Source organism: Mytilus edulis, chromosome 6 (assembly GCF_963676685.1).
Source record: "Mytilus edulis chromosome 6, xbMytEdul2.2, whole genome shotgun sequence".
In the NCBI taxonomy this organism is placed as follows: domain Eukaryota; kingdom Metazoa; phylum Mollusca; class Bivalvia; order Mytilida; family Mytilidae; genus Mytilus; species Mytilus edulis.
In genome coordinates, this window is record NC_092349.1 from 75,537,153 (window position 1) to 75,550,594 (window position 13,442).

The 13,442-nt window shown below is 32.7% G+C and overlaps 1 protein-coding gene across 1 annotated transcript; it reads left to right on the forward strand.

The window, feature by feature from the left end:
- Window positions 1-8,779: 8,779 nt before the first annotated feature.
- On the forward strand, window positions 8,780-11,469 carry LOC139528427 (uncharacterized). Its single transcript, XM_071324396.1, has one exon. It carries the CDS (start codon window positions 8,799-8,801, stop codon window positions 10,872-10,874), a length of 2,076 nt encoding a protein of 691 aa, XP_071180497.1. The 5' UTR covers window positions 8,780-8,798; the 3' UTR covers window positions 10,875-11,469.
- Window positions 11,470-13,442: the final 1,973 nt, after the last annotated feature.

The following is a 13,442-nucleotide window of genomic DNA, read 5'->3' on the forward strand; positions in this document are numbered from 1 at the left end:
GGCGACCATTTTGAAATGTCCGCCATTTTGAAATGTCCGCCATTTAATATTTTTTAAAGTTTAAAATACCGCCATGACTTACTTTAAATGTTGAATCACATTTTGTATGCTTTGAAAATATTAGATTTGAATATTATTTGCTGTAATTTAAAAATGGTAACTTAGATTTTGACTGATTGGCAGGCATCTTGTAAATGACTGTTGGATTTTTCAGGGTGGGTCCATAGCTTTTAACTACCATATATAGATCTAACATTGTGCAAAGTTTCATGCTTTATGATCAAACCCACATTTCGTTTGAAAATATGCACGAATCACCTGGACTATATCAAGCAATTAATGTAATGAGTTTTACACACAAAAACGATGTTGTTTTGGGGCTTTATTTGCGGGGACATATTTGTCATGGAGGTAGTGTTTTGCAATATTTATGTGTTATGGTAAATAATATTAATCACCGCATTCATTTATTAGATTTCATTTTGTTCAACGTAATCAGTGCGATATTTTACGTTTGAAGTGAGATTCAAAACAAACCGGACATAGCTTTATAATATAGTTAATTGCTATAATACCCCAGTCCCACTAGGCCACGATCGCACTACGATCTGTGAAAAAAATGCAAATTTTAATGATCGTGGTACGATCGTTAGATCGCAGTAAGGTCGTATCACGGTCGTGGTGAGGTCTTCAAGATCGTGGTGAGCGTGGCAAACTTTCAAAACAATCGTGGTGCGGTTGTGGCGAAATCAGGTCGTAGTAGAAGCGTAGTGAGAGCGCACTAAGATCGTAGTAAGATCGCAAAGGTCGCTGTACCATCGTAGTGAGAGCGTAGCGAAAGCGTGATTCTATTCGGAGAAACTGCGCTACGATCTCATTGCGACGTTATTACGACCTCACTACGACCATCACGTTCTCACCACGACCAAACTACGCTTCCACTACGACTATACCACGCTGTTCACGACCATAGTACGATTCTAGCACGCCCTTGCCGTCCTCATCACACTCTTCTTACGACCTGACTACGTTCATACTACGACCATTATTCTCATTGTCATTTTCTCATAAAATATATTAATTCTCTCCAGGTTTAGTTTGTTTGTATGTAATAGGGACTTCTTGTCCATTTTCTCTAACGGCTCAACCATTCTTCTTGTTTTCGTATAGATTAGACCGTTGGTTTTCCCGTTTGAATGGTTTTACACTAGTAATTTTTGGGGCCTTTTATATCTTGCTGTTCGGTGTAAGCCAAAGCTCCGTGTTGAAGGCCGTATCTTGGCCTATAATGGTTACTTTTAAAAATTGTGTCTTGGATTGAGAGTTGTCTCATTGTCACTCATACCACATCTTCATATATCTATTGACACATCTGTTTCATATCTGCAATCGTACACTAAAATATCGTCATTTCAGCTTTATGGACCAGCAATAGGTTGTAATTTAGGTCGGATTGGTCGGTCCGACATCTCTACTTGATCAAGATTCGTTACTATCAGAGCTCCATTTGCCTCTACATCAACCCTAACACCACGCCCACGTGTTTTATTAGATTTTGGTGGCATGACTGTATTTTTTTCGAGAAATCTACGTATTAATCAGAAATAGAACTGAAGGAATGATAATGTATTGATATGGGACACGATGTTGACGTTATTGCTGAGAGCGCAGTAAGATCGCGAAGTGTAATCGTGGTAAGAACGTGCTATAATCGTAGTAGAAGCGTCGTAAGATCGTGTTGCAATCGGATAACTCGTGGTATGGTCGTAGTGAGAACGTGATCAGCGTAGAAAGATCTTGATAAGCGTAGTAAGGTCGCAGAATAAGCGCGGTGAGAACGTGTTATAATCGTAGCGGGATCGTTGTAGAAGCGTAATGAGGACGTAGTAGCATCGTGAAAGCAACGAAAATTTACATTTTCATGCCGCTCATACCGCGACCTCACCACGATCTGAATTTAATTTACATCGCGGTGAGCGTGGTGCGATCGTGGTCTAGTGAGACTGGGGCTTTAATTTGCTATTAATAAATATTGAAATGTGCATTGTTATTAAGTGCAATATCAGTATTTAGTTCAAATGTAATCTTGGGTCAGTTCTAGTTCTATCTTAGTCATTCAAATGACGTCATTTTTCATTTTTTGATGATCTGTTTTACAAATTCAAATGACGTCATCATTTTTTGGTCAATTTTTACAATTTCAAATATGGCGTCACTTGGCGTTGAGGTTTAAACATATTCGGATGTGTCTACATATTGTGTTGCAAATGTCTGGTTATGTAATTATTTCAGTTGTTTCCTGTAATTAGTTAATATTTCAGTTCTATCATGTACAGCTTTTGTTTATTAATTTTATAAATTTATTGTTTGCAAAAGTATAAATTATTCTAAATGATAAGGATGTTCTGGTAACTAACAGAACACCCTGGCCGTTTTTGGCACAACTTTTTTTATCTTTTGGTCCTCGATGCTGTTCGACTTTGTACTTGTTTCGGCTTTCAAACTTTTGTATCTGGGCATCACTAGTACATCTTGTGTGGATAAAGTGCACTTCTGGCGTATTAAAATTTTTAACTTGTTGCCTTTCGTTGGCTGTTGTTCGTGTGTTTCTTTGTCTATTGTATTCTCCAATTTATTTATATTGTAGTCCTGTGGTGTTGAGTTGTCATCTTAATGTTATATTTCACATGGCTATAAAAGGGGAGGTTTGGCATGCCACAAAACCAGGTTCAACCCGCCATTTTTTTTAAATGTCCTGTACCAAGTCAGGAATATGGCCATTGTTATATTATAGTTCGGTTCTGTATGTGTTACATTTTAACGTTGGGTCGTTTGTTTTCTCTTATTTTTTAGTGTAAATTCACATTACGATAAGACGTGTCACGGTACTTGTCTATCCCAAATTCATGTATTTGGTTTTGATGTTATATTTGTTATTCTCGTGGGATTTTGTCTGTTGCTTGGTCCGTTTCTGTGTGTGTTACGTTGTAGTATTGTGTCATTGTTCTCCTCTTATATTTAATGCGTTTCCCTCAGTTTAAGTTTGTTACCCCGATTTTGTTTTTTGTCCATGGATTTATGAGTTTGAACATCGGTATACTACTGTTGCCTCTATTTGGGTCTGTAAAGATTGACGTAGCATGGGCATTGATAGACCCATTCAGTTTCTAAATTCTGATTTGTATCAACGACCTCACTGCCTTTATCCATTTTGAAAGAGTGTCTACGTCTTACTTCTCTCGCTGAGCCCATTGCCTGGCATAATCCTCGACTGAATCCATCAAAACTTTAAAGTTGTATTTCCAATTGATGGATTTAGGCTCACGATATTTCGGACCTTTTGATAACATATTTCGTTGGGGAGTATTATTAACAATGTTGAGATCACCGGTTATCACGTGGCCAGCCGAATTATATGTGAATTTGGAACTAGCACAAGTGCTATCAGGAGGTTTAGACTGGAAGTCGTCAATATTGATATCCTGCAAAACCTGTTTATAATTGAAAATTTTAGTTGCAAAAGGTTTGGTATAAGTATGAGAAATGATTGGTACAGACTGAAATAAGGAGGTATTTTCGATTGAACTAATTTATTATGATGAAGGATATTGCCTAAGTTGACACCATCGAGACCTTTTGTTTGCAAAGGAATTCGAAAGATTAACGAAAGATCTTTTCTAACTTGGTACAGACATTTTCAAATGTAGAAAATTGTGGACTGAACTTGGTTTTATAGCGCTTAACCTCTCACAGTCGCATCAAACTCCGCTATATTTACAACGATGCTTGAACAAAACAGACATAGTAAATAAAATCAAAATCTGGGTACAGCATTCATTACTTTGTTATAATCTCAAAACAAACAATCATATACAAAACTTAAATCACCGTGTTTATTCAATGTAGTTCTTCTTTATTATTAGTTTACTCTGTCCACGTAGTTGTAAGTTTCACAAATTTCCGTATGCAATTTTTAGCTGCTTTTCATCTGGAAAATATCAGTTTTGATCAATGATAAAACTCAAAAGTATTCTATGAGAATCAGAAATGAACATACTGGAATTAAAACACAATAACTGAACCCTCACATTCCCACCACACCAAAAAGAATGGTCTGTATAATAGAAAGTAAATTATATATCTTTCGTATGATCTCAAATACAAATATGAAGCATCAAAACATCTTATATCAAAGTAAGTGAAATAAGTTAGTCGTAATTATACAAATAATATGACATTTTGTTTGTTCTCTCAACCCTTTACTGGACAGTTTACCTGTATTATTGTTACAGTAATGTCGCATCGTCTCTCGCCTACGGAGGGATATAGTTCTTTACTCATATTTAAGGTGGTACCTAACACTTTAACTAAAATTAATTTGGCTCGTTTAATTTTCTTAAAATTTTGACAAATTATTTACTTTGACCCTTTGACAAAAATATAAAAATTTCAAAAAATTTGAACCAACCGTTTGATCAGAAAAATTACACTGGTTATATAGCAGTTTGAAAAACACCAATTTTGATGCTTGACAAGCTTACTAATTCCCTTTACAACACAACGTAATTAAAACGTTTAGCTGATTTTACAGAGTTATCTCCCTGTAGTGTTAGGTACCACCTTAAAATCCATTATGTGTTTGGTTATGTTATTTACGTATAAATTTTACTTTTGTGTGACTGGTCATTCATGTAGATAATAGATTCCCACTCATGTTGAAGACCGCACTTTAACCTATAATGGTTTACTTTTACAAATGATGACTTGGATGGCGAGATGTCTCATCGACACTCATACCACATCTTTACTTATCTATATAATAGAAGATGACCATTCTGACAAAGACTTTAAAAATACATTGCTTGGAGTTTTTGCGATTCATTCTCTTGAATGTCGTGTTTGTTTGTAACTGAACTGATGAATTTTGAAAAAGAGTAGGCGCTACGCACTTGGCCGCATGAACATTGGAGTCAAGATTTTTAAAACAATTGAATGATTGTAAGCATATTTTCTTTTCTTGTTTAATTCATTAATTAATTTATAATTTTGTTTTATGTAACTATTTATTGCAGTATCAGATAGCGGTAATTTAAACTATCAACTGATATTTAATCCAACGTCTATGTCCTGGATTGGTGCTGCCACCTGGTGTAAAATAAAGGGTGGAGAAATTGTTACAATTGACTCTCAAGCTGTTTTGTCAATGATAGACTGGTATAAAAATAATGACTGGTCTTCACAATGGTACTTATATAATAGTGATCATATATAAGATTTAAAAAAATCATATCAAGTCAAACAGAGGCTTTCTTTTTGCAATGAATGTTAACAATTACGTTAGAAATATACGTAGGGAACGACCATTCAACTTCAAAGGGGGTAGTGGTTTTGAATTAATTAATAAATAAAATGAATGAATTAATTAATCTAATGAGATAAAAAAAAAACTGGTCAAGCAGATATGATTTTTTTTTAATTCGAAATCCAGATTTTCCCCATACCTTATAGTGTTACATATAAGGACATACACTTTAGATATAATAAACAATAAATACAAACAACATTTTTTTTAAATAAAAAAACAAAATTTCCGTCTTATTATCAAAATCAAATCAGTTTTATTACACATCAATCTAAAACGCAGACAAAACAGTTTAAGCTCATTGTGTCTACGAATAATGTATTTTGATCAAATATAAACATTCTCATTTATTTCTTTTCATTAACATTGAAACAATGTTACATGTCATTTGAAGTAATATTCTTGTATATTAGGAGTGCTCACGTTTGGACAGGGTTGTATGCCATTGGAAATGATTCTGGTCTCTGGCAAGGAACATGTGCTTCGTTGGACTTCTTTTTTATACCATCTTCTGAGACTTACAACTCTAGCGCTCCATGCATGTATATGGACAAAGACGATTTATATTGGCACTATGACGATTGCGCAAGTAAACATCACCTTGTTTGTCAAGTACAGAACGGTAGGTCATGATTTAATTATGTGGTTTTGTTATTGTAGATAGTTTAAAAACATAAACAAGATGATACATTATAAATGTAATTATAACTATATTTTGCTATCACATTTGAAGCTTAATACAAAAAAAAAAAAAAAAATACTATTTTCATAGTTTTAAATATTTATCGTTGAGGAAATGAATAATATAAATATATATAAATGTAGTATGATGTAGTATATTCGACAAGTATCCACCAAATTTCAAATGAAGCGGATTTAAGCAAATATAGTCAACCGTGCAGCCTTCTACTATGAAGGTTTCAATCTGAATGAATAACAACTGTTCATAATGAATGAGATATCGTCTTTATGTCGATAAGGCAGGAAGGGTTTTTACCACCAGAAATCCATCTTCTAGTAATGTGGGATTGAATATATAAATAGATATGCCTATTTTTGAATGATTACAAAGTGTACACCAGTAATTAGAGAAAAGATAAGATAGTTTTGAGTTAGAATAATGTTTCTCTAATTCTGTTACTTATTACCCCTTTCTGGACCACTTCTATGAAAAGAATTAATCAACGTGTGGTTGCAAATGATCGCAGAAGATGATTGGATGTGTTTACGTGTCATAAACTTTATCCACTCACTTAATGAACCAACATTTTCAAATTGACAACCTTCTGGAATGTGGAAGGCACTTGAAATAATTTTAGTTTATAAAAAAACGAAAAATTATTTAATAATCATTAGAGAAACAAATTCTTACATAGTTACTCGTTACTTATCGGATTTATGCTATGAAGCACAATGCAATGGCCAATTAAGTATGAGGGATATTACATAAAGAAATACCGTGTGTGGAAATGTTATATATACTCTGTATTTTATTTACTTTAGTTTTTGTGATTTCACATGTTCTTTGTATTTAATAATCTATGTCTTTTCTATTTAAGGTGTTTGTGAATATGACGATCAAAATATGGAATTCGACAATAAGCTTAAGTCATTATCTCCTGTAACGGCATCAACACTAGACGATTGCAAAACAGAATGTCAGAATTATCAAAAAGGTGAAGAACAATGCTGGGCTGTTAAATACCACAATAGTGCAAATAGATGTTACATGTATGCGTCTGTAAGTCCACAGGACTATTTTTCATCAAATTCTACCACTAATGAAAATATATTTTATTCTACCCGAGAGTGTTTTTCTTGTAAGTATATCTAACACTATAGTATATAGCTATTTATTTATTGATTTCATTCATTGATCAGTTTTAATTAACAATATATCATTGTTGTTTTACAGACCTAAAGTGTTTGGATTGATTAGTCTAATTTTCTAATTCTGATATCTTAGTGATACTGGAAAAAAAACCAATAACGACAAACAGAAACAACAAAATTACGTTTTAGGGCACGTATTATCAATATAGTTGTCTAGGTTTGTCTCTAGTTTGGGTTGCATTTTGTATTAGGCTTTTGCTTCGATCATCATTGAAGAATGTTTAACTGAAGAAATGCGCAGCTAGTGGAGTCAATTTGGCAAATTAATGTTCTTATCAATATTATTTGAAAATTCACCTAAAAACAATGATTTATTTTAACTAGAATCTCATTTTCTGATAGACAATTGATTATTAGCGTCATTTATCGCTTTGACAGTTAAGTCCACGTCATATCTTAACTTACATATATTAAATGACATTGTTACTATTTATATGTTGGATGCAATACATACCGAACTCAATTAATTCAAAACGGGAAATACCTTTACAAATAACAAAATTAAAAGCTCCAACACATCAAACGAATGAATAACAACTGTCATATTCCTGACTTGCAACTTAGTTTAAACAATATATATTCAGATAAATGAACGTTCAACGATAGTATACAAATGAAATAATATTAAGGATTTATAAGCAAGCAATTTGCTTTTACAAATCTTGGTACTTTATATCAAGCATAATGATAATATGTTTCCCAGTTGACACGATATAACAGACTAGCATTTCTCGTCATGATTCATTGTTTCAAAGTTGCAGCTTACAAGAAAGTCTTTGACTCTTGGGTTCTTATGATACATTCCAAGTCATCATTTCGAAAGATATACAATCGCTATCATGATTTAGTTGACCGTTATTTAATAAATATATCACAAACTTTATATGTTCTACCAATGGTAACTTGGCAACCGGAAAGCCGTCGATTTTCCGATTGTGACAGTAACCAATGCGATTGCATCAATCGTTAAGTTATCACATAATGAAAGTAACAATCCGTTAAATATTAAATATAAAATGTATTACGGGTAACACAACACTAGAGGGAGGATTGATTTACTTACCATTCCGGGTTTTAACTCCTAATATGTGTGATATATTTTGTTCAGTTTTACCTACCGTATAGTTTTTAGGACTCCTTTTGTCTGCTCGTCATTTTCAGAATTTTCCGTAAGTTTGCTTTAATTTGAGCGGTGGTTTTTTATTCCACCATTTGTTTCCCAACGCTCACATCAGTAAATGCATATTGGTGAACAGTAAGTCTTCTTCTCAAAGCCTTTATCGTGTTTAATTATAACGAACCTATTTATTTTACAGCCGTTTGGAGTGAAACAAACACTATGTATGTTGCTTAATATTATTGTGATTTGCATATTAAATTGCTTTGCATGTTTCAAAATAACTATGACTGCTCTTTTTTTACTTCAAAAAGATAGTAAACGTTCCTTTTTGTAGGGATAACAAATATGATATAAAACTAAAGAAATTACTTTCACATGTTGTTATCTCTTCCAGCATCTATTGTGAAAGAAAATGAGCCAAATATGACAACAGATATAGACACAATTGTTGAGTCGTGCTTACCAAAGACAACATCTAAATTAGAATCAACAAATATACCAGTAACATCTACTGTGTCAACCCAGAGAGAACAATTGACAACACATATAACGTCTGAAAGTAATAAATATTCTACCACTGTTGCTACCATCCAATTATTAACATCTATCATGTTAGGAGAAACAACTTCCATTACAACCGACTTAGTCACAGCATCAATAGATCACACGACGCATACTACAAGTAACAAGATAGTTACAACGTTTATAGCAGACAAAACAACAACACTGTTACAGACGGACGAAACAGCATCATCAACAATAGAAGACACAACAACATTAACAACGCAAGAAATAACATCATTAACAGCAGACGATACAACTAAGTTAACTGATGAAACAACAATATTAACGACGGAAAAATCAATAACATCAGCAACGGAAGAAACAAAAACCTTTAAAGCGGAAGAAACGGAAGCAATAACTACGGAAGAGACACCAACATTTAAAACGAAAGTAACAAAATCGTTGCCAACGAACAAACCAACATCATCAACAGAAGAAGACACAACAACATTAACAACGCAAGAAATAGCATCATTAACAGCAGACGATACAACTAAGTTAACTGATGAAACAACAGTATTAACGACGGAAAAATCAATAACATCAGCAACGGAAGAAACAAAAACCTTAAAAGCGGAAGAAACAGAAGCAATAACTACGGAAGAGACACCAACATTTAAAACGAAAGTAACAAAATCGTTGCCAACGGACAAAACATCATCATCAACAATAGAAGACACAACAACATTAACAATGCAAGAAATAACATCATTAACAGCAGACGATACAACTAAGTTAACTGATGAAACAACAGTATTAACGACGGAAAAATCAATATCATCAGCAACGGAAGAAACAAAAACCTTTAAAGCGGAAGAAACGGAAGCAATAACTACGGAAGAGACACCAACATTTAAAACGAAAGTAACAAAATCGTTGCCAACGAACAAAACAACATCATCAACAAAAGAAGACACAACAACATTAACAACGCAAGAAATAGCATCATTAACAGCAGACGATACAACTAAGTTAACTGATGAAACAACAGTATTAACGACGGAAAAATCAATATCGTCAGCAACGGAAGAAACAAAAACCTTTAAAGCGGAAGAAACGGAAGCAATAACTACGGAAGAGACACCAACATTTAAAACGAAAGTAACAAAATCGTTGCCAACGAAAAAAACAACATCATCAACAAAAGAAGACACAACAACATTAACAACGCAAGAAATAGCATCATTAACAGCAGACGATACAACTAAGTTAACTGATGAAACAACAGTATTAACGACGGAAAAATCAATATCATCAGCAACGGAAGAAACAAAAACCTTTAAAGCGGAAGAAACGGAAGCAATAACTACGGAAGAGACACCAACATTTAAAACGAAAGTAACAAAATCGTTGCCAACGGACAAAACAACATCATCAACAAAAGTAAAAACCCCAACCAAACCATTAATAAATTATTCAAAACAAACATCTATCATTCCATCAAATCAGTTTACAACAGTATCAAAAGGATATACTATGTCTGGTAGCTCTTCGTCTTACTGGAAGTTTCCAACATATATCGAATCAACCAAATTAGAGAAAACAGAAATGACAACTGCTAATGTAACGATTTCAACAACATTATATACAAATACAACTCTCAATCGTTTTAGTGAAAGTCCAGTTGATGTTTGTAGTTACGACTGTCCATGCATGTTAGGAAATGGAACAGTCACTATAGAAACATTAGATGCTAGACTAAAACAATTAAAGGAAGTGTTACAAATTGATAAAAAGAAGACATATTCTTACGTTCGTAAACTTACTTGTGCAACAGACAGTCGCCCTAGTGCTACAAATATAGGTTATATTGGAATTCTTATTTTAGTGATTGTGTTTGGATCCATAATCATGAGTGATTTAATCAGCCTTGTTCGATTCCTGCTGCGAAATATTTTAAAGAAAAACAATGAACTCAGTACACAGGAAAGCTAAGTAAACAAACTCTATTCATATATTACAATGAAAGGATACAGAGACGTTCCGAATAGCATTCCTTAAACTTACTATTATTTTTTATTACCTGTAAGAAATAATAATTGATTAGAACAGTGAAAACGAAAGACATTGTACGTTGTAGATTTTTTTTTAATTGTCAAAATTCACATTTTATAATGAATATAATATTTGCAATATATTTGCATATGTGGTAATAGTAATATACAGAAATTCTTCAGTTTCATTGGGCCGCTTGTAGATAGTTGTCTCAGTGGCAACCATACCACATCTTCTCATTTTGATGTTGATATCCTGCGGCTTAGCAAGTGTTGATCAATTGCCTTATAATTTGTTACAGAAAGGTTCACATGTCTAAAATACACATCCGAACAACATTATAATTGTTATAAGTGAGTGAATGCACCGGCACGGGTTCGTTTATTTAATTTAACACTTATATTTATTCAATATTTATTCAAATAATTATGATTTCCCTCAGAATTTTGCAGCCATATATTCATAAATGGTAAAGTCAACGAAAGCATTGACATCATTAATGTCTATTGATAACATGTGTTAAATTCTGTATAACTGTGGAGCGTTTTTTTTTTTAAAGTTTTGCCTAATAAAGTAGGTAATTATATTTCATTTCATTATACATGTTTGTTTTTAATCAAACTTTGAAATGTTATTAATGTGTATCAATATCTTTCTTTTTTACTATTATCATAACGAATTACTAGATACAAGAAATACTTTATCTATTCACGACTTATTTTCTATGTTAATTCATATATAAGTGGGAACCGTTCTCCTTTTTAAAGGATAAAGCTTTTTGAACTAATGAGGGAACATGTCACTTTTTTTAAACTCAACTCGAATTACTACATAAAATCAACAGTAGTATACCGCTGTTCAAAACTCATAAATCCATGGACAAAAAACAAAATCGGGGTAACAAACTAAATCCGAGGGAAACGCAATAAATATAAGAGGAAAACAACGACATAACACTAAAATGTAACACACATAGACAAAATTACAACTGTTGATATGTTCAAGTATTTTTCTCAGTAGATACTCAACGTCTATTTATATATAAGGGGGTACCGTTCTCCGTATTTGAATGATAACGATTTTAGAACTATTGAGCTAACGTGTCACTAATTTGAATTCAAATCAAACGACGACAACTGTTGATATGTTCAAGTATATTCTCATTAGATTCTCAACGTATTCCAAACCGCTTTCCAACAAAACAAAATATGGAAACGAGCTATACGGAAGAATAGTTTAACTTTACCCTTCGCAATTGTTATTGTGAAGGTCAAACATGAATCGTTTTATTAACTCACTTTTGAAATGTTTTTACGATTTCTCATCCTTAGGATGTACTTAGGTGAAATTAAAAAAATAAAGATTTTGAAATCGATAATTTTAGTCGGAAGAACATTAGTAAAGGAACAAAATAAGCTAAAATATTGATAGGCAATAGAGCTCCTTTTTGAGATATATGAGTTTTTGATATATGGCGGGAAAAGGCTGACTCGGACTTTTACCTTATATATGCATTGGTTTGTTTGGGTCTCAAATCATCAGAAAATAAATCAAGAATCTGCTAAAATTTAGGTAAATGACATTTTATGACTTATTAAGTCTTATATGAAAAAGATGTTATGGGTAAAAATAGTATACCTTATATCATATTGAAAAAAACCAAGGTGTCCGAACATTTGACACAAATTCCTAAACCTCAACAAAGTACATCTTTAATAAACAGTAATGTCTAATATGTAACTTTTGCCGATTGTGTCCTATTTCTGAATGTGATATTTTGACTTAGTATGAATTAGCATGGTGGTTGATGCATGTATAGCAACTATCAACTAACTCGGTCTTGCTTTTTGGGGGAATTCATATGGGTCCATCAGTGTTTGTTTGTTACCCGGTTTTGACTTATAAATCAGTTGTTTTTTATCCTTCAAAATTTGAACATTGGTTGCTTTAACTGATCCAAACGTTAAACATAAAAATAGGCATGATTTTATTGAAAACTTTACTTTTTTTAATCAATTTGACTACAATTTATGTATCTATTTTCATCGTAAGTGTCATTTATATAACAGTATGTTTGGTTTTTTCACATATCTTTGTCAATATAATGGAATTCTATGCGTCAGCCATACACTTGAGAGGTTTAGTTAGCTATAAAACCAGGTTTGATAATCAATTTTCTAAATAAGAAAATGTCTGTACCGAGTCAGGAATATGACAGTTGTTATCCATTTCAATTATTGATTTTGCCATTATGTAAGTGACTTTCCGTTTAATTTTATTTTTTGGTGTTCCGGATTTTCCTTTTTTTCTCGTAACAACACGAGGCTATATAACTCAAAATTACTCTAAAAGATTTTTTAAATGCTCAACCAAAATAGAAATTGACATGGTTCTCATTAATTAAAGTTAAAAATACAGATGACTATTACTTACATAAATAGTTCATAGCTTGTCTTAAATGAGAAGTGGTAAACTGTTCTAGTGTATAGGGTTGGTATACCTAAAACT

What these genes read in the sequence shown, in the direction of transcription:
- LOC139528427 (XM_071324396.1), top strand. Translation starts at nt 8,799, where the DNA reads ATGACAACAGATATAGACACAATTGTTGAGTCGTGCTTACCAAAGACA.